Here is a 22,084-nt window from a genome sequence, read left to right on the forward strand (position 1 = left end):
ACCTCTGCAGTTGCTGGATCACGTACAGTTGGCGTCGCTCCAGCTAGAAGTGTTAATTTTGTGGCTATAGACTAAATGGTGCAGGTAGCTTGTGTGAGAGAGACCCGCGCAGTATGCAGGAGGAAGCTAGTGACGTCCCGATTCCCCCAGATTCCCCTCTGGGCAAACGAAGCGTTTGGGGGTGTGGCTTGGAGGAGACTGCAGAGGGACGCTGGATAGGGACAAATCCAACTGTGGCAGTTCTGAGCGTGTGACCACTCATTACAGGGAGGGCTGACAGCAGTATATATGCATTTACAAGTAAAAACAGCTTTTGCACGGAATGGGACCTTTAAATGTTTGAGTCACTGCATAGGTTCGGATTTGGTGATTCATTCATGTCCTGGATAAAGCTCATATATGCTAGTCCAACATGTTCAGTAATAACCAATGGTGATAAGTCAGCCAGGTTTCCATTACTCCGCTCGGTGCAGCAGGGTTGTCCTCTCTCGCCGGCCCTTTTCGCAATTGCGCTCGAGCCCCTTGCCTTAAAAATACGCGGCCATCCAGGTATTGTAGGCATGAAGGTCGGAGGTATTGAGACGCGCATTAGTTTGTATGCTGACGACGTGATATTATACTTACATGATTCAGAGAAATCGATACCCCCTCTCCTAAAATTAATCACTGCCTTTGGTAAGCTGTCCGGATACACAATTAATTGGACCACCTCACCTATCTTGGCTTGACCATACCCAGAAATCCTAAACTAATATTTAAGTTGAATTTTGGTGATTTTGTTTCAAGACTTAAACAATGTATAGAAAATTGGAAAATTCTCCCCTTGTCCATGATTGGTCGTATAAACTCAGTTAAGATGGTTTCACTCCCCAGGTTCCTCTATTTGTGTCAAAATCTTCCCATTTTTCTCACGTCTGCTTTCTTCAAAGAGCTGGACTCCATAATTCTGTCCTACATCTGGAACTATAACAACCATAGAATTTCTAAAATGAATTTACAAAAACCTAAATCTGAAGGAGGGTTAGCCTTACCAGTGTTCAGGCACTACTATTGGGCTGCTAACGTTCGGGCTCTGATGTTTTGGCGGCAGGTGACTTCTGTTAATCTGACTCCTGGGGCCCCCCGGTGGCTGAGGATGGAGGCCAGCTCTGCTGCAGATTCTTCCTTGTCAGCCTTGTTGTTTTCTAAGCTAGAAAGACCCGGGGCTCTAGCAAATTTAAGCTTTGTTGTAAAAAACTAAGTCAGAATCCTAGGCCAGGCTAGGAGAGTTATGAATATACCTGATGTCTCAATTTGTTTTAATCACAGTTTTTTGTCCTCACGGTCAGACAGAAACTGCCATGCCTGGAGTGAGAAGGTGCTGGTTTCCTTCAGAGACCTATACATAGACGGCCATTTTGCGTCCTTTGATCTTTTGAGGAGAAAATTCGATTTGCCCAACACACATTGGCTTACATACACATACACAAGTTAGAGCTCATGTTCGATCCAAGATTCATGACTTTGAAGTAATCCCAAATGAACATGCCTTTTTTGATGTTTTGTTAAGCCCCCCCGACTCCAGGCATCTTATTTCTAGATTTGTGTGTGTATTTGATGGCTGCACCAGAGCCCCCACTGAGAGGATAAGAGAGGCGTGGCAGGAGGAACTTGGTGTTGATTTATCAGAAATGATATGGGACAGGAGTCTATCTGTGGTCCAACTCTGCTCAATCAACAGCAGACTCCAGCTGATCCAATTTAAAGTCACTCACCGTCTTCATTATTCAAAGTCTAAGTTGCACAAGATCTACCCCTCGGTTAGCCTAGGTAAACCCAGCCACCACGTGACCTGCTCTCTCAGTTCCCAGTCACTAGTGACTGAGAACAGGTCTGAGAGCAGGTCACGTGGGGGATGGGTTTACCCAGGCTACCCCTCGGTCTCACCACTTTGTGATAGGTGTCAAGTGTTAGAGGGTACATTCATTGTCCCATGCCTTTTGGTTTTGCCCTTTATTATCTACATTTTGGTCCAAAATATTTGATTGGTAGTCCAAGGCCTATAAAGTAACCCTTCAGCCGGAGGCGGAACTTGCCATCTTCGGCTGCTCTGAATCTTCTCTGCTCCTTCCTACTGCTGTGCAGCAGTCTCTGACGCAGGGGACGACCGTCGCCAAGAGACTCATCCTAAGGGAGTGGAAGTCCCCCTCCCCACCTTCTTTTCAGCTATGGCTGTCAGACATGGTTTCTGTTATACGTATGGAGAGACTCAGGTTCCTGAGGACCAATTCACTTAGGAGGTTTTCTACCATCTGGGACCCATTTATGGCCTACTTGGACGAGGTTAGGGGCAATGGGTAACTCACCCAACTGATCTCTTGTCGACTCCTTACACTGGATTCTATATACTGTATCATGGTAGCACCTCACTATGATGTTGTAATGTTGTTATGTGTATGCTTTTTCTTTCTTTTCCTTTCCTGTGACTGAGCTTGTTTGTCTTTGTTGTTCTTGTGTGTCTTTATTGCATATAAAAAATGAAAAATAAAAAATATATAAAAAAACTGGGATGGAATCCAAGGCCATGATGCGCTTGAGTGGGATCTATCTCAATCTCTAATATCTCTATACACAGACAATAGACAGTAGATATTAGAGATAATAGAGTTAGACAATAGAGATATTAGAGATAATAGAGCATATCACATCACTGCATTTCAAGTCACTGCAGTGATGGGAAATGCAGTGATGTGATATGCTCTATTATCTCTAATATCTCTACTGTGTATCTCTAATATCTCTATTATCTCTATTATCTCTAATATCTCTATTGTCTATCTATATTATCTGTAATATCTCTATTATCTCTAATATATCTATTGTCTATCTATATTATTTCTAATATCTCTATTATCTCTAATATCTCTATTATCTCTAATATATCTATTGTCTATCTCTAATATCTCTATTATCTCTAATATCTCTATTGTCTATCTATATTATCTCTAATATCTCTATTATCTCTAATATCTCTAATATCTCTACTGTCTATCTCTATTATCTCTAATATCTCTACTGTCTATCTCTAATATCTCTAGTCTATCTCTAATATCTCTACTGTCTATCTCTATTATCTCTAATATCTCTACTGTCTATCTCTAATATCTCTATTGTCTATCTCTATTATCTCTAATATCTCTACCGTCTATCTCTAATATCTCTACCGTCTATCTCTAATATCTCTAATATCTCTAGTCTATCTCTAATATCTCTACTGTCTATCTCTATTATTTCTAATATCTCTACTGTCTATCTCTATTATCTCTAATATCTCTACTGTCTATCTCTAATATCTCTATTATGTCTAATATCTCTATGGTCTATCTCTAATATCTCTATTATCTCTAATATCTCTAATGTCTATCGCTAATATTTCTCTCTCATCTTTTTTGTCCTTATTCTCTCATATCTTTTTTTGGTAACACTTTACAATAACGCACACAAATAATGTAGCATCTCTATTGTCTATCTTTATTGTCACTCTCTTGCATACTTGCGTACATAAAAAAGCAAAATGGTGTTGCCCCCAGCCTGTGGCAGTAACACACAGATAAGATAAGAGATATAGGCTAAAGGAATAACTAAAAATACTAATAAAAAAAAATAAAACCCTGCTAAGAACAAGTAACATAAAATACATAAAATCAAGACGGTCAACAGCAGCCAGCATATTAAGATGCTTGTTAAAGTGAGGTCACATCCGGTAGCTAGTATGTTAAAGTGCTAGTGAAAGTGTTAAAGCCTAGTTTGGTGCACAGAATGTTAAAGTGCGTTCAGTCCGTTAAAGTGCAATTCAAGGCCTATGGCATTTCTCCACACAGGACAGACAGCCTGTCAGTCACTTTGGGGGGGGGGGGTTAAATCAGTGTGTGTGCATGAGGGGGGGGGGCTGGGCGTGGCACAGGGAGAGGGCACAGTCCATTTGCGATCCTGACTGCCTGAGGAAAGAAACTGTTCAGCATCCTGCTGGATCTAGCATGGATGCTCCTGTACCTCTTCCCTGCCGGCAGGAGGGAAAACAGTCCATGGGAAGGGTGGTGAGGGTTCCTTATAATGCTGGTGGCTCTGCGCGCTGGTTGTAGATCTCCAGCAAGAAGGGGACGGGAGCGCCAATGATCTTACTGGCTGTCTTCACGATCCTGTTGAGCTGATGTTTCTCCAGTGCCTTACAGCTGCTGAACCAAGAGGTGAGCTCAGGATGCTCTCGACTGTGCCCCTGTAGACGATGGAGAATAAAATATCTTTATCTAATATCTAATATCTCTATCTTATCTATCTATCTAATAATATCTCTACTGTCTATTATCTCTAACATCTCTATTGTCTATCTCTAGTATCTCTAGTATATCTAATATATATCTTTATTATCTACTTATAGTTTTAAAGGTATATTCCATCCAAATACTACTTCATGTCCAAGTACTTAGGTATGTTTCAGCCAAATACTACTTATGTCTAAGTACTTGTGTTTTAAAACACAGAATATACCTTCAAAACTATAAGTACTTGGACAGAAAGTAGTATTTGGGTGGAATATACCTTCAAAACTATAATACTTGGTCTCCGGCTCTACAGATCCATAGCCATGGTAGAGCTACCAAGTAACAGGCTGGTTAGCTCAGCTGGTAGAGAACCAGACTTACAATTTAACAATCTTGGGGCTGAGGGTTCAAATCTCACCTGGAGCGAGTGTTTATTTGATAAGGATATCTTTCACTTTATGCTAGGGTGCAAAAAGAGTAACAAATGGACAGGTAATTATTCAGTACTCATAAACTACTGAGTATGATGCACCACTTTACAATAGGGTACACAAAAAGAGTAAATAATGGACAGGTAATAATTAAGTAATGAGTAACTAACAATTAACTATATACTCACAAACTGACCATTGACTAACCATTAACTAATTAGTAATTACTCTACTAAGGAACTAACAACTAATCACGAACTAATGATTAACTACTATACTCACAATCTGACCTTAACTAATGATTAACTAATGATTAACTAATATATTCACGAACTGACATTTATTAATCATTAACGAACGAGTAACTACTCTATTCATGGAACTGACCGATTAAACTAACTAATGATTAACTACTATATTCACGAGCTGACATTTAGTAATCCTTAAGTAATGATTAACTACCGTACTCTACTCAGGAACTAATGACTACCTACTCATTAACTAATGACTACCTACTCATTAACTATGATTAACTAGTGATTAACTAATGACGAATTATACATTAACTACTCATTAATGACAAATTATACATTAACTACTCATTAATAACTATTAGTTAATGAGTAGTTTACTAGTAACTACTACATTATTTGTGTACGTTATTGTAAAGTGTTACCCTTTTTTTTCAAGCAAAAAAGGACTTAGTGCACTTTTTTTGTTTTTGAACGTCCCCCCCCCCCCCTCCACATCTCTCTTTGTTTTCCAATCTGCTGAGTAAAGATAAAAAAACAAACAAGGTCGCCTTATATTGTCATCTGCGGAGCGATGGCGTCAGTTCAAAGGAAACGCTTGGCCTGATGCTTACGCTTTTAAGGACAGGATACGCCTCGCTCTCCCCCTCTGTCTCTTAACGTCTTGTTATCCCGCCGCTCCATTTCTGCGGGGGCTTCGAGCAGACTAACAATCACAAAGCCAAGCGTGGTTCACGGTTTCTTAACCGTTTCAAACACACTGGGCTAAGACTACATTTACTGGACTCCTCAATGGGGGGTTTTTGGGAGCTCAAATGCAGTGGTGGAGACAAAAGTGCACGGCACAGCTGCGGCCAGAGGAGATGTGTCTGATTAGCAGAAAAGATATTCAACACAGAGAGGATCTGTGCTCTGACCCATTTTTGGGAGGGTCAGTACTTTGCTCACCTGGACCGGCGAGCCTCACTTCAAACGTAAAGGTCTCAGTTGGAAGCTCAGGATCCGGCTCCACATGACCTATATACATACTAATAGAGGAGAGGAGGGGAGAGGAGAGACACACGGTTGGACAAACGCGCGCACACGCACGCACACACACACGCACGCACACACACACACGCACACATCACATGAGCATGTATGCATGTGGATACGTACACAGAGAATACACCTGCAAAATCACATGCAGTCATGCATAAACAGGGTGTGCAGAAAGGTAGGCAGTCAAGCTCACTCACTCACTCACACACTCACTCACACACACATTCACTCACTCACACATTCACTCACTCACTCACACATTCACTCATTCACACATTCACTCACACACACATTCACACATTCAGTTACTCACACACTGTTACTGAGGAAACTGAAAAGGGACAGGCAAAAAGGTAGGCACTCAAGCTCACTCACTCACTCACACTGTTACTGAAGAAACCGAAAAGAAAAACATCATAGGGCAACATTGATACAACTATATACACAATATTATTATCATTGTATTATTTTGGTATACATGTAGAGAGAACATTAAAGGGACAGCTCACCCTAAAATCCAAAATACATATTTTTCCTCTCACCTGCAGTGCTATTTATCCATCTATATCGTTTTGTGTTAGTTGCCTGGTGTTTTGGAGATATTGGCTGTAGAGATTCCTGCCTTCTCTCCAATACAATGGAACTGGATGGCACTCGGCTTGTGGTGCTCGAAGTGCCCAAAAAGTATTATTGAAAAACTCAACAGCAACATCTCTTTCCAGAAATCATGACCTTGTTGTGAGCAGTTTAATGTAGGAACTACTTTCGACCAAACTACACTCACTAGCTGCTAACTAGCGGGTGTAGTTCGGTCAAAAATAGTTCCTACATAAAGCTGCTCACAAGGCTGTGGATTATCTTGAGTAACCGGGTCATGATTTTTGGAAAGAGACATTGCTGTTGAGTTTTTCCAATTGTATTTTTTTGGCGCTTTGAGCATCACAAGCCGAGTGCCATCCAGTTCCATTGTATTGGAGAGAAGGCAGACATCTCTACGGCCGATAACTCCAAAACGCAGACTAGTAACACAAAACAATCTAAACAGATAAATAGCACTACAGGTGAGAAGAAAAATATCTATTTTGGATTTTAGGGTGAGCTGTTGCTTTTAAGCATGCAGTAGCTTACAAGGATGAAATCATGTAAACGCTAACGCAACCGCTCAACACTGCAGAGGAAAGCACAGTATAGCCTGCTACAGTGTGGTATTTATATCACATTTAGCAGCAAGCTAAATGTGTACAGTATGTGCAGATTTGAGCCTAATGCTGTGTGTATGTTATCATATTTAGGACATTTGAATAAGAAATCTCTCTCTCTGTCCCCCTCTAATGCACCACATCACATAGCAACAGATGGACAGACTACTTTCCATAGTACGGCTGCCCGGGTTGCCATGAGGAAATGCACCCACAACGGCAGAGAGAGAAACACAGCTTGAATCCATTTGAACAGATGTAAGGAAAGAACGGAGAGGAGGTAGAGGAGCGGAGGACATGATAGAGGAGTGTGCAGATAGCGTTATGACAGGTTCAAAGAAATGCGCTAAAGAAAGGTTTGCTCATTCTATTCCGTGCCGGTTAGTGGCGCCTAATGTTATCTCCCCAAAATGGCTGACAGGGCGACAGACCGCCCTGTGTTGTTACCACTATTTTAAGATAGACCTGTCTCCAAAATGGCTGACGATGAGACAGGTTGCATTTGTGTATTTTCCTTCCAGTATTTTGATAAGTCAGTTTCTCTCTCCTCTCGCTCTCTAGTTCTGACTTGTGAGATAAAATAGCGGCTTTGAACATAGGAGTGCAGACGCAAGATGTACACACAGCTTTGGTATCGTGTGTACTTTTGCACTTGTGTGTGGCAGAGATGCTCACAAGTCATTGTTTGCAAGTCCAAGTCAAGTCTCAAGTCTTTGAGCTAGAGTCAAAGACAAGTCTCAAGTCTTTGAGCTAGAGTCCAAGTCAAGTCTCAAGTCTTTGAGCTAGAGTCCAAGTCAAGTCTCAAGTCTTTGAGCTAGAGTCCAAGTCAAGTCTCAAGTCTTTGAGCTAGAGTCCAAGTCAAGTCTCAAGTCTTTGAGCTACAGTCAAAGACAAGTCTCAAGTCTTTGAGCTAGAGTCCAAGTCAAGTCTCAAGTCTTTGAGCTAGAGTCCAAGTCAAGTCTCAAGTCTTTGAGCTAGAGTCCAAGTCAAGTCTCAAGTCTTTGAGCTAGAGTCCAAGTCAAGTCTCAAGTCTTTGAGCTAGAGTCCAAGTCAAGTCTCAAGTCTTTGAGCTAGAGTCCAAGTCAAGTCTCAAGTCTTTGAGCTAGAGTCCAAGTCAAGTCTCAAGTCTTTGAGCTAGAGTCCAAGTCAAGTCTCAAGTCTTTGAGCTAGAGTCCAAGTCAAGTCTCAAGTCTTTGAGCTAGAGTCCAAGTCAAGTCTCAAGTCTTTGAGCTAGAGTCCAAGTCAAGTCTCAAGTCTTTGAGCTAGAGTCCAAGTCAAGTCTCTTATGGATGAGCGTTCTATGCTGCATGCCATCCAGTCTGCTTAGAACACTGCATAGCTCAAACTAAGGGTTTCAAAGCATGTAGGCTACTGTATTATCCACACTCTATCTTGCACTTTACATATATATATTTATATTGCACTTTACTGCGGATACTCAGTTGGTTTACTCTTGGTGACTTTAATTTCCTCGTATGTGATGTCACCATTACGACTAACAGGATTAGTTCTGTTGGCCAAAGACAAGTTGTTTCACTTGGTGGGGACTTAGTTCCCCCACACGCCTCTGGGGACATGAGTTCATTTCTCTGTGCTGTTGGAACCAAACTCTGTGTATTGTCCATTGTTGATGTTTGTGCATCTGTGTTACTGACACTATTATGTTAAGCAGTTGTACCAACCTTTGTGCCTGAAACAAATTTCCCCTCGGGGATAATAAAGTGAATCTCTCTCTCATCTCTCTCTATCTATTAGCATACAGCATCAGCATTGATTAGTTAACATTATTGTTAATAGACATTTCCTTAATGTTAATACACACAAAAATAAAGATTGTTCACAAGTCCCAAGCCTCAAGTCTTTAAGGACAAGTCTCAAGTCAAGTCTCAAGTGACTGTGTGTGTCTTAAATGCGACTCAAGGCCAAGTCTCCATCTCTGATAGTAGACACGCACATTCTCCATTCTCTCAGGTCGTCACCGCTACTTGGAATTCAGGACGATGCGTAATATGATGGTGGGATACGTTCAGAAACGATGCGTATGGGGAGCGATTAATGGACTTGATTGTTGAGGCTTCTACATGTGACGACGAGTCGTAAACGATAAGCGCCTGGTCAGTTATCTCACCTCAGCCCACCAGCTGCAGGCTCAGAACTCTGCTCTCGTACATTTAACAATCTGATTCAGCTTCAACACATCAAAAGACAGATTTGTGTGTGAATGTTATCTTGGAAATTAATACCCTGGCATCATCCTCTCTTATCGCGGCGCAGGATCCCTCCCTATAGGCCCCCGCCAAATCTCCAGTGTCTCCTCTCCTCTTTATTATTTTTTTTGGTGAGATTTTCATGTCCCCCGAAAAAATACTGCAGCGATAAAAGCGAGGACGTGTGATCTTCTTTGAATCGGAAAAGCACCTTCTCCACCTACCTACCGCTCTTTTAGCACGCCTGGATGGAGAGCGTAAAATGTGTGATTAGGGTATTACAAGGGAGAGGGACTCCATGTTGAATGCTGATGCGACCACAGAGCCTTTGTGGAGGATTATGAATTATTACACAGAGATAATGAGAGCGGGATGCAGCTGGGTCGACTCGTTGATGACACTCGAGGAGAAGAGGGAGTCGTCACTCTTTAGAAAAGAGAATCAATATTAGATGTATTTCAAACTCATGCTCATTTGAACTGAGTCGAGCTGAAATGGGATTCCCACAGTGTGTGGGACCTTATCCTTATCGTGACCTATAGACCCTTCTCACGGGGGCCATTTTGTGTCAAAAAGGCAGAATAAACACGGGTGCAAGCAAAACACTAATGAGGGTTTCCAAATTCCAATCATGGAAGTTGGAAACCCTCATTTAGTGTTTTGCTTGCACCTGTGTTTACCCTGCCTTTTCCACACAAAATGGCCCCCGTGAAAAGGGTCTATTCCGACTGACACAGGGTAGAGAGGGGCGGGACATAACGTGCGGAGGTGTTTGTTTTGACCGTTGGAAAGTGGGCGTGTCTGTGATGAGTAGACTGGAGTTGACTGAGAGACTGAATGTGGGGCGATGTGAGCCTTGTGAGGGGTAACTTTGATGAAAATGAACATCAATTAGTACAGTTTGATGTCTAATTACTATCGCAGACCAAAGCTTTTGAAGATGTTAAACAATAAACCAGCGCTTCGTTCTGTAACATACTTCAAGCGGTTAAATCAATAATACAAAAACGTGAACTTTTGATGACCTCCGACTCACATAAGGCAGCTCAGGTTTTTTGGGGCATTTTGTGTGTGTGCGTGCGTGCATGTGTGTGTACGTGCGTGTGTGCACGTGACCTTGGCTATAAAGAGATGAAAGAAAGATGTCAGACTCATCTCCTTCCCTCTCACTGTGCAGTTAGCCTGAGAGGCAGCTAAAGGGCGGAGAGCGCTCCCTCCGCGTAGATTCTGCCAGCGTTTCAGGCGTGGGCGTTTGAAAAAGGCTCGAGTTGAAATCGCAGTCAAACACACGATGACTTTCTTTTCTAGGTGGAATGAGTTTTTGTACAATCGAGTAACCTTTGCTCCCCATTCTCTTGTTCCCCGTCTCTCCCTTCCCAGATCTCCTCCTCCTCCGTATAGATGCCAGATGCAGGGAGAGAAGGCCGCCAGCGACCCCCGACAGGATGCCTTCCTACATATGCAACCTCCCGTTTCCACGGAGACGTCTCCTTCGTCGTCGTCGGCGTGGAGCGGCCACACGGGGGCGCGCTCGGGTCCGTGGCGGGACGTGAGTCCCACCGCCCGCAGCCTGCGCAGGCCCGGCGCCCGGCGCCACAGCCACTCCCCCCCTCCTCCGTACCGCTCCTGCTCCATCCCCATCATCCCCTCGGTCCAGTGTCACCACGACAACGAGGCGTCCTGTATGCAAACCAGCGTCGCCTCCTCCTCCGCCGCGTCCTCGGCCCCCCGTGTGGCCATGCCCCGCCAGGACGCGGGGAGGGCGAGAGAGGGGGCGCGCCGGGAGGCTTCTTCTTCTTCTTCGTCGGTGGCGTTGCTGCTCGAGGAGGCGCAGGAGCAGCTCAGGGCTCTGGCTCGTAGGAAGCAGGAAGTAGGCGGGCTCAGCCACAGTGGATCAGTGGCTGCACTGCTGGAGGCCCGAGAAACTGTCTGCTTCCTGAACCCTCACGCAGGAGGTTCCGGGGGGCTGAGCTCCAACGGACCCACGGAGACCCAGTTACTCAGCCCCAATCTATCACACAGAGACTTGGGCCAAAGCGGCCAATAAATAGACGTTTTAGGACACTCGCTTTTGGTTTTTGACAGTGTTTGACAGACTCTGGTGTTTTCTGGACACCGCTGCGTCTACGTGACGGAATGGGAATGGCGACTAGGAAAAAAAGGATATCTCGGAGAATGTGATTGTGTGATGATGATATGCATTCTATATGTCTGTATGGATACATACCAACACTTGTGTGGCCGCCTCTACACCGACTGACAGTATGGAAAAAGAGAAAAAAAAAATATTTACATGCATTTATTTACAAAAATGAGAGATACACTTCTGCTTAGACAAAAAGAAACCAAATAGTCTGTCAAATCCATGGTGTTTTTAATTGTAAAAAGAATATATAAATATATATAAATATATATGGATATAAATATATGGAATTCAAAAAGTGACCAAGTACAATGTTGAAGAACACAGGAATGATGTAACTATTTTTCTTTTTTTTCTTCTCCGTTTTGTATGACCCCCCCTCCACGTTTTTGGTTGCTGGCTCAGTTGTAAGCGAGGAACTTCCTACAGTCGAAGCCCCTCCCTAACGAGGAACTTCCTACAGTCGAAGCCCCTCCCTAACGAGGAACTTCCTACAGGCGAAGCCCCTCCCACAGTCGAAGCCCCTCCCTAACGTCCCGTCACTCACGTCCATGAGCCATGACGAGTCATTTTGTGAGCCCACTCGGAAAGTCAAAATGCCTCCAAAACTATCGCCTCTCTTGCCTTTTGGAAGTCTGTCTGCCCCCCCGCCCAGCCAAGAATTACTTCAGTACAGCCACATCCACGGTAACGGACACCTTGGATTCACTGTAGGAGACAGTGACTTCCTGTATGCTAAGGAACAGTGATGCATGATGGGAGAGAGGAGGAAGAGAGATGGGGGACGAGTGAATACTCACAATAAACAAAAAGCGATGGACTTCTACTAAACGCTCTGATTCGGGAAAGCAGATTGCCCAGATGCTGACTCCACATTAGCCAGTGTTTCAATTCAATGTATTTTTTTACAAAATGAAATTCTCTCTCTCTCACACACACAAACCACTGTATAGGTCTCCCGTGTGTTCTTGTGTGGCTGGATGTATGGAGGAAGGACAGAGGCTATGAGCACCATGGAGGAGCATCTGCAGTTTGGTTTGTTTTTCATGTTTGGGTTTGGTCATGAACACTGCTGCTTTTTCAGGGTCGACCACAAGGATCGTAACCTGACGCTGCCAGATGGGGGCGGTATTGTTTGCACAATTGTGAAAACAATACCGCCCCCATCTGGCAGCGTCAGGTTACAAGGATCGGGAGATTCCAGGGTTATTGAAACAAGAAATAAATGTCTATGTTGTATCCTATTGATTGGGACCTTCTGAATCTCTATATGAGTTTTACAACCAAATGTTACCGGTGACAAAAAGGTGACAAAATTGTGGGAATTTCTCGTAAACATGTTTTATTTTTATTTCGTTAGTATTTCGTTTATTGCTTCGAAAAGGTTTTTGACACCCCTACAGCATCCTGTCCAAATGTGCATGCTGGATAATGGTTGTTTCTGGTTCTGGTTCTGGTTAACACCGATATGCAGTGATCCTTTCCTGTTGGCCTTTTCACACACAACCTGGTCGGCACCACTGGCCCAATGAAATCTGGGACCGGTAATTACAAAGTACTTTATCTTTGACCCATAAAAGGAGTTTTAAATAGCTCTAAAAATAGCAGGTATTGGTTCCTTCTATTCACATCGCTGCTCAGAATACGTTTACTTTGATATTAACGCATACGTAGACGGTTGGATTTGACCTCGCCGTTCCACTACGATCGGTTGATGGTTGTGTTGAAATAGGGAAGCCAGTGGAGGAAAAATTTGACTATTTGTCAGGAATATGTAACAAAGAAATTTTGGCTTTGAATGTTTCGACATCCATACAGGACAAATTCTTCCAATTAACCTGGAAAGTCATGTTGAAATTTAAACCTGTCAAATATATTTTGGATGAAAAGTTTTGAAAGAAAATCAGCTGGTTTAATTGCAAGATCAATGTTAAATGTTTGGACTTTTCTACATTAACATAATTACTGGTAAGCAGTTGTCGGAACCATGTTCTGTTTAGCAGCTGTCTTACCTCCACCTGAGCTACTGAAAAGGCTTAGGGGCTAGATTTGCTTTAAAGGGACAGCTCACCCTAAAATCCAAAATACATATTTTTCCTCTCACCTGTAGTGCTATTTATCCATCTATATCGTTTTGTGTTAGATGCCTGAGTTTTGGAGATATCAGCCGTAGAGATTTCTGCCTTCTCTCTAGCTGCTGCTAGTTTCATGTAGGAAGTAGCTAGCAGCTAGCGCATACATGGGCAAATTACGGCCCGCGGGCCGGATGCGGCCCGCGGGCGCCACCTGTGTGGCCCGCCATGGAATTGCAATTTTTTTTTTTTTTTTTTTTTTTTTTTTTTTTTTTTTTACACACAGTGCATCTGAACGCAACATGCAAGATATCCACTGAATAAATGTTCATGTCATTCTGGCCAATACTCCACTTCTGTTATAGCATTTCAGTCTGGAATATGGAATATCTTTCAATAATCTTTATGACTAAAAGGCTACATTGAATTTAGAAATTTAAGTAATTAACTCATTGGTTTTGGATTTATTTAGCTTCAAGACTGCATTTTTGTTCGTGTGACCCTCAACACAGGCTTTGATTATCCCGGGCCACTTACTGATACTTATGCTTAAATTAACCCACTCATATTCTGATTTATTTCAAGAAAAACATTTTGGCTAGTGGAAATTCTAATTGGCTGGTAACTTTAAAATCTAGCAGCCATATTGGCAGGTGGTCAAAAAACTTAATTTCAAGCCCTGAGAGCAGGTGGTGACATAGGAGTGAGTGAGAAAAGGATGAAATATTGGTGGTTAAGACTGAATAATGACATCACAACTGTTAATTTAAAATGAGTTATTCCTCTAAACGTGGCTTCAAATGCACCAAATCTTTCACGCTGGCCCCGTTCGGCCCTCAGCAAAACCTGGTAGCGAATACATTTTTTGTGGCCCTCTCTATCATCAAAGTTACCCATCCATGGGGTACGGCATGACAATATTTGTTCGGCCCCCGGCAACAAACTGGGTTTCTCATGTGGCCCCCCATGAAAAATAATTGCCCACCCCTGAGCTAGCGGGTGTAGTTCGGTCAAAAGAAAATAGTTCCTCCATGAAACTGCTCATAACGAGGTCTGTGGATTATCTTGAGTAACTGGGTCATGATTTCTGGAAAGAGACAATGCTGTTGATTTTTTTCTGATTTTTTTTTTTGGCGCTTTGAGCACCACAAGCCGAGTGCCGTCCAGTTCCATTGTATTGGAGAGAAGGCAGAAACTCTGCAGCCGATATCTCCAAAACTCAGGCAACTATCCCAAAACAATGTAGATGGATAAATAGCACTACAGGTGAGAGGAAAAATATGTATTTTTGATTTTAGGGTGAGCTGTCCCTTTAAGAATGACTCTGTTTTGTATCAATACGAGTGACTGCTGGTTATAGAAGCAGCTCCCTAAGGCTTTGTGAATGGGGGCGGGGCTCCTTGTTGGCGTTGTCATGCGTACGTGCAGCGTTCAACAAACCTCACAGTGCAACATGCTTTCCGTCCACACTGTCCTTTCTATCACACGCTCTTATGTGCTATCGAGCGCATTCGCAGTTGAGTTCAGAGAGGTCTGACACGTTCAGAGAGGTCTGACACGTTCAGAGAGGTCTGACACGTTCAGAGAGGTCTGACACGTTCAGAGAGGTCTGACACGTTCCCAAAAGCGGGGGATTCACACGCTCAACAACACCTTCATTTATCCAATCTCTCACGACGGCTGATCCTGGAACATTCAACACTCGTCTGACACTGTCGCGTTCACAAACACACCCGCAAGGCAACACTGACTCAAATGCAACTCTCAAAACCAGATGTCGTTTTTCCTTCTATCCAGTTGTAGATGTTGAGGACACAGTTTGCCACACTGCCATTCAACCCTCAAAAGGTGCTTTTCTCATATCAAATCATCGCATCTCAACATTTTTGGTTGTTTAATATTAATGTCAATGAAATCCAGGTGAAGTCCACATGCACGCACACACACACACACACACACACACACGTACACACACACACACACACACACACGTATTGAGGCTATAATGAACCAACGTACTGCAAAAGTGTTAATACAGTAACTATGTAGAAGGAATATCTTGGGCTACATCCCCTCCTCCACAGAGGGAGGTCGATGCTCTCAGACGAGGACAGAATACTCGAAAAGTAGAATTGACTGGAGCGCACGAAATCACTGGCAAGCAAATTTAATAAGGTGCAAAAAACGTTTCGACGTGAGCAGCGTCTTCTTCAGAGTCAAAAGATTTTTTTTTACTCTGAAGAAGCAGCTGCTCGCGTCGAAAACGTTAGTTTTTGGACCTTATTAAATTTGCTTTCCAGTGATTTGGTGTGCTCCAGTCAATTCTACTGGTCCAGTGTTAATACAGTGTTTGCGATTTGAACAGACAAAAGTCTGCAAGTTCTGTCTGGATTTGTTTTCTCATCTAAAACGAGGTCTGGAACTAAGAGTATGAATTAATTCCAATAATAGACTGTATGCCAATTCTGTGTTTGCTCCTCTTCTGAGAATTAGGCTAAAAAAAACATATTTCAAGCCTCAGCAAACAAACAACAATATACATCTAACTCGTGACCAGATGCCAATTACTGTAGGCATTTCCTTTCTTATCTACAGTCCTCTAAGACTTATTGCACCTCGAGCAATGCAATTGCAATTCTTTTCAACTAACACAACACACACGTGGACATGGACAACTAGCAGCTACTTCAACACAACACATGGACAAATACGGATTAGAAGTGAGCAACAACTCATTGAAGGCGCAGGAGATTAGACTCAACTCATTGGCTTCTGTGTTAAAGTCACAGATTTGGGGAGCGTATCTGGCTGCTTCGTTATGTCTTCTTTCATTTAAGGTGTGTGTGTGTGTGTGTGTGTGTGTGTGATCCTGTGTGGGTGTGTGTGTGTGTGTGTGTGTGTGTGTGTGTGTGTGTGATCCTGTGTGTGTGGGAGTACGGGCATAGATCCATTCACGCGCACGTCACCCATGTCTTCAGCTCCGAGTGGCTGTGTGTAGTATGTGTGTGTGTAGTGTGTAATATGTGTGTGTGTGTAGTGTGAGTGTGTGTGTGTTTTGTTGTGAGGCTTTACAACATTATTCCAACCCAATTTCCTTCACTCCTTCCTTTCATCAAACCAACGCTTGGCCCTGTACCGGCAGTTGCCAGAATAAAATGTCAGTAATTCTTATTATTGTACGTTACTGCCAATCCACCAATACGTAGATTGGCAGTTGTCAGATGGCCAAAAATAAGGATTAAATTAACCATCAGTCCTGTGTGTGAGCGTGTGTGTCTTGTGTCTGTGAGTGAATGTGCGTGTGTGTGTTTGTGTGTCACGTGTGTGTTTGTGTGTCAGATTGATGGCAGGGAGGAGAGGTTAGACCATCAGGCCAGAGAGATAAGAGCTTCAGCGTGATGCTCCAACAGCGGCCAGGCAACCCCGTCACAGCCTGTCTGAACTGCAGGCCAATCAGGGCTGGCTCCAAATACTGTGTGTGTGTGTGTGTGTGTGTGTGTGTGTGCGTGTGTGTGTGTGTGTGTGTGTGTGTGTGCGTGCGCGCGTGTGTATGTCTGCCTATACAGTATGTGTACATGCATTTTTCATGCCTGTGTGCACATAATGCCCATGTGTGTGTGTGTATATCTCTGTCTCTTTACTATTGTCCTTCTCTCTGCACAAACCCCTCTGAGGTACAAGAAGCTACAGTACATCTAGATAAAAACACACTGGCAAAGCAGAGTCTCAGAGAGAGATCACATGACTTTCAGAGGTCAGCCATGATACTTTACTTTCAAAGGGAGTTTGAACTCACCTGCTGGAGCGCATACCACTAAAGCCCCGCCCCCACACATGATCCGTGGTAAAACAGCTGTGCGCCCGCTGTGCCATTGTTTTCCTATAGGGGGAGAGCGCGGTGCCTCCCAACTATGCGACAACAGCGCTACCCTTGGCGTCGCGAACCGCTCGATTTTGCCACCGTACGCTGAGGTCAAAGTTCAAATTGTATAAACTTTGATCTAATTCCCGCTGACATTTCTCCGCTCTACCTCGCGGAGAGAGAAGAGAAGATGGCTGATCATGTGACAACCGCTTATCATGTGACAACAACTTAAAGGAACACTCCGCCCATTTTCAACCAGCTTTGTATCATTAGAACATCAGTAGTATATCAGAAAACTGTAAACGGTTTTGAAGTCTGTCATTTAATTTGACAGTTATTGAGTGTTAAAGTGTGGACCAGTGACATCACTGGTCCACACTAACTCAAATTAATAACTCATTAACTCAAATAAACTCTCAATAACTGTCAAACTATTCATCACTCATCTAGTTTGACAGTTATTGAGAGTTGATTTGAGTTAATGAGTTATTCATTTGAGTTAAATCACTGGTCCACACTTTAACACTCAATAACTGTCAAATTAAATGACAGACTTCAAAACAGTTTACAGTTTTCTGATATACTACTGATGTTCTAATGCTTAAGCTTGAAACACGCTTCAAAGTCAGCCTCAACTTGGAGTCTTTGGTCCCACTACAATTAAATGGCTACTATGGGGACGAACATCATCACACATGAAGACAATTAGGCTGCTTGAATCCACAAGAGTCTCAGCTTTACAGTCATATCCACATTATGCAATTCCAAGACTGTTTAGGGTCTCCAGTATGCAGAAATATTAAAATAGGCGAAGATAACACATGTCCCCGCCGCGCCCACCGTCTCTATGGAAATTTCGCCCTTGAGCTACCAGGAGGGATTTTTGGACAACTCCCGCCCCTCTCATCAAACACAACTGCCTCTGTCGCCCCCTAACTGACATCCCACTCATTTCCACTTTTGAATGATGCTCCCTGCGTTATTATGACCCGCGCCTAATATCCTGTTTCAAATCACATTAAGGAAGCAAGACGCTCTCAAATCTGTCTCTCAAATGTGACTTTAAAAAACGATTAGGCTACAATCCCCTAGAAAGCACATCACATGTGTGTTATGTTTTGGGATGTTTGTGCACACAGTCTCAGTAGCCATGTTCTCCTGGCACCGTCGCGTCCTTCAGAGCGGTCCCTCAGCGAAGCGTGCAGACTTCTCTTCTGTCCTTTTCCTCTAACGAGCAGCAGTTAAGTGGTTTGAAGGGCTGCAATGGCAAAGCAGCGTTTAAGACATATCGTGGGGGAAAACATCGAGCACTATGAGCGTGTTATTCAAGGCGGACTATTCTCTATTCTGCTTTCGTTTACAGGCAAAATTTGCCGGTGTCGAGCTCCGCCAGGGGCCATCCCATTTACATTTGCAGATTACCACGAATCTTCATAGGGTTTCAAACCAAATCAAACAGCCATGCCATAATGAGCAGTTGTAGGGCAAATGAAACACGCTGGCATTAATATTTAAATGAGCGCATGTGTGTGCTAATTATGACATCTCAGTGTAAAGTGCGAGGCGACGTGTGTGTGTGTGTGTGTGTGAACGGGTCACTGATTTTGGATTCTGTTTTTCTATATTCATGTGAATTAATTTGAGAACTGATTTGAAAAAACAACCTTATCCCGGTGTGTGCAGGAATGTTCTGAGTCTCTGTGATGCGGTTACTCGTTTTTGGGGTCTTAACGGTCGCAGTTAACTGACGACGGTTTACGCCGCACCAAACTAATCCTGTTTATAGGCTACTACCATGACACAATATCACCGGGTTTCATATCATGTCTGCAGATTTTACTACGGGAGATAAAAACGGGTCTAACCACAAGACCCCATTTTGCAACTGCCCTCCTATAAAGGCGCGTGTGTGTGTGTGCGTGCGTGCGTGTGTGTGTTTGTTTGCGAGTGTGTGTGTGTGTGTGTGTTTGTTTGCGAGTGTGTGTGTGTGTGTGTGTGTGTGCGCGCGCGTGTGTGTCTGCGAGCCGGCTTCTCCCCTGACCCCTGGGCTATAATGTAAATGTAAAAAAAAAAAGAGTACACTTTGGATTGTGATATTAAAAAGCAGAGACTCATTTCTATTCATGAGAGTGCAGAATCGTTCTTTCAATGGTGACACCCCTTAAAAATGATATAGTGCATTTTTTCTGTTCATTTTATTTTTTTATCGTTTCTTTTTTCAATAAAGATGAGTCTTCAGTGTCACACGTCTCGCGCCTCGTTACTTGTTCTGTGTCGCCATGAGAAAAGGCTTAAAATGACACATTTATTTAAATTTATGCTGTCTCTGTGTGTGTGTGTGTATGTGTGTGCGTGCGTGTGTGTATGTGCGTGTGTGTGTGTGCGCCCACGTGTGTATGTAATGTGACAGCTTCAGTCCAGTTACTGTAGCTCTCTAGAAATAAAACATGGTCCTGTAACTCCTGTCAATTTAGTTATTTAGATGCTAATGGGGGGTGAAGAATTGTTGAGTTGCACAAGAAAAAGTAGTCTACACTAAACAAATTTAAAGCATGGGCAACTTTCTTACGGTCAGCAAAATCTATAATAAACAAATTAGACTTTATCAATATTTATTGGCTGAATTAATCAAGTTTGAAAAATAAGTTTTACACACAAGCAGAGAAAACAGCATTCACACTATTTATTTACTGAGGTTTTGCTGAACCAGGCTAAATGTGTTTGAGGCAATGTGTCCATTTCTAATGGTGATGTGAATTTTAGTCTTGGTGAAAATTAAATGCATTCATTCATTAAAGATGGGTTAAGCTGCTGTTAGCCTACTCTCTGCTCTGTTTTTACAGTCATATATACTCAGGTTGTCATCTCCATAATAACATATGAAGCTAACTAACTAAATATCATTATGGCAAGTGGAGGCCGTGAGCACATGAGCAAACAGCACACCTTATTCTAGTGCATAACCAGTTTTAAACTATGGAAAAGTGTTGGAAAAGTAAGCAATAATACTGCGAAGGTACTGTATATCAGACTAAAGTGTTAGAAAACTAAGCAATAATACTGTGAAGGTACTGTATATCAGTCTCAAAGATTAGCTTATTATCATAAAAGAAACCAGCTGGTAGGAAACTATTTTCTCTAAAACTTTGGATAAATAAGAGGGTTTGAAGTTAGAGGTCCGTAGCCTGATTGCTGCTACGAGAAAATCCAAACTCATATTTTTGAGGAGAGGTTGAAGTATGCTAAACGGATAAACCAGAAGCCAATTAATGATTGATAACATATTGGGACCATCTGTTTCAATGATTTATTTTTGGAATTTAATTGGAATAACAGATGAGGATTTCATAGAGTACGGTAATTGAGTGAAAACAACTCAGCACAACTTTATCTGATTATCTGAAAATACAGCAAAGTCTTGATTGGCAGGGAAATATGGATCCTGATGTGGAGTAGGCTATCCACGTTTTTCTTTTTCTTTTTTTTTAACCAAAGCAGATTTTCCAGGGAAGCAGGAGAGCTGGAATGACTGATTGAAGGGGCTGACAGAATCTAATGCAATGAGGGTTGTGGTTCTTTGAGATATCATCAGACAAAATATTGATTTGGCATCCTTAACTGAAATGATGACAGGTCTGAGACCGGCCAATTAAAGTCTGCTGCGACTGCAAACAACAACCACCACTGCACTTTGCTATGCAACTGACACTAACTATGCAACTGACACTAACAGCCATAAATAACATGATGGTTCAAAGCAAAATGTGACTAAAACATCCATCACTTTCCACTGTACTAAAACAAGAAAAACGTCTCAGCGTGTCCTGACGCAAAGCCGCACGACATAAGTTGACCTGTTCCGTTTCTACGTTAACAACCGACTCAATTTTAAATATATCTATATACAGTACTGGAGTGAGAATGAACCGATATGTTGGGTTCTTCAATTTATAGGCCAGTGCCACGTATTGACATTCACAGCTCATTGCATCATGCACTCAAATAGAAGTTGGTTTGTGAATAAGAGAGACTGAGGTTCGCTGATCCTTAAACAATCACAGTTAATTCTAGAATAAGGTCTGTTGGATCTCTTTGAGTATGGAAATGTTAGCATGTTTCCAATTCAAATATGTTAATAATAATAATAATAATAATACTGTAACGCCTATGAATAGGTGAGGGTAATGTGCCACCTCAGCACTGGACCAAAAACCCGGTAATGATGGCAGGCAGACACAGCTGGACAAGGTGCAGGGTGATTTTTATTATCCCAACATCAAAAGTGACAGTTCACAGACAACATTTTGCCTGAAAACAAGAGGATGTAAGCCAAAGGAATAAAAGGTGACTTGGTGCTGTTTCATTGGGGGTGCACACCCATGCCAGTGCTGAGTTTCCCCATCAACTTTCTTTACATTACCACCAGATCCAGCCAGTGAAATCCCCTCCACTTCTCATCAGGCTCCATGACCGCCTAATTGACTTGATTATTCAAGTGACTCCACCTGAAGGTGAGAGAGGACTATACCAACAGGGAAGTTGGTTAACTGCCCATTAAGTCACGAAGGACATTT

At 42.7% G+C, this 22,084-nt stretch overlaps 1 protein-coding gene across 1 annotated transcript in view; it reads left to right on the top strand.

Moving 5' to 3' along the window:
* nrg3a (neuregulin 3a) overlaps window positions 1-11,477 on the top strand; it is a gene marked incomplete at both ends in the record, with an annotated part of 324,527 nt that extends 313,050 nt beyond the window's left edge. The window contains 1 exon segment of the mRNA XM_083658575.1: window positions 10,832-11,477. Coding sequence (XP_083514701.1) covers window positions 10,832-11,477 — 646 coding nt within the window.
* Between the last annotated feature and the right edge of the window lie 10,607 nt (window positions 11,478-22,084).

Source organism: Poromitra crassiceps (genome assembly GCF_964638095.1).
Source record: "Poromitra crassiceps genome assembly, chromosome: 22".
NCBI lineage: Eukaryota > Metazoa > Chordata > Actinopteri > Beryciformes > Melamphaidae > Poromitra > Poromitra crassiceps.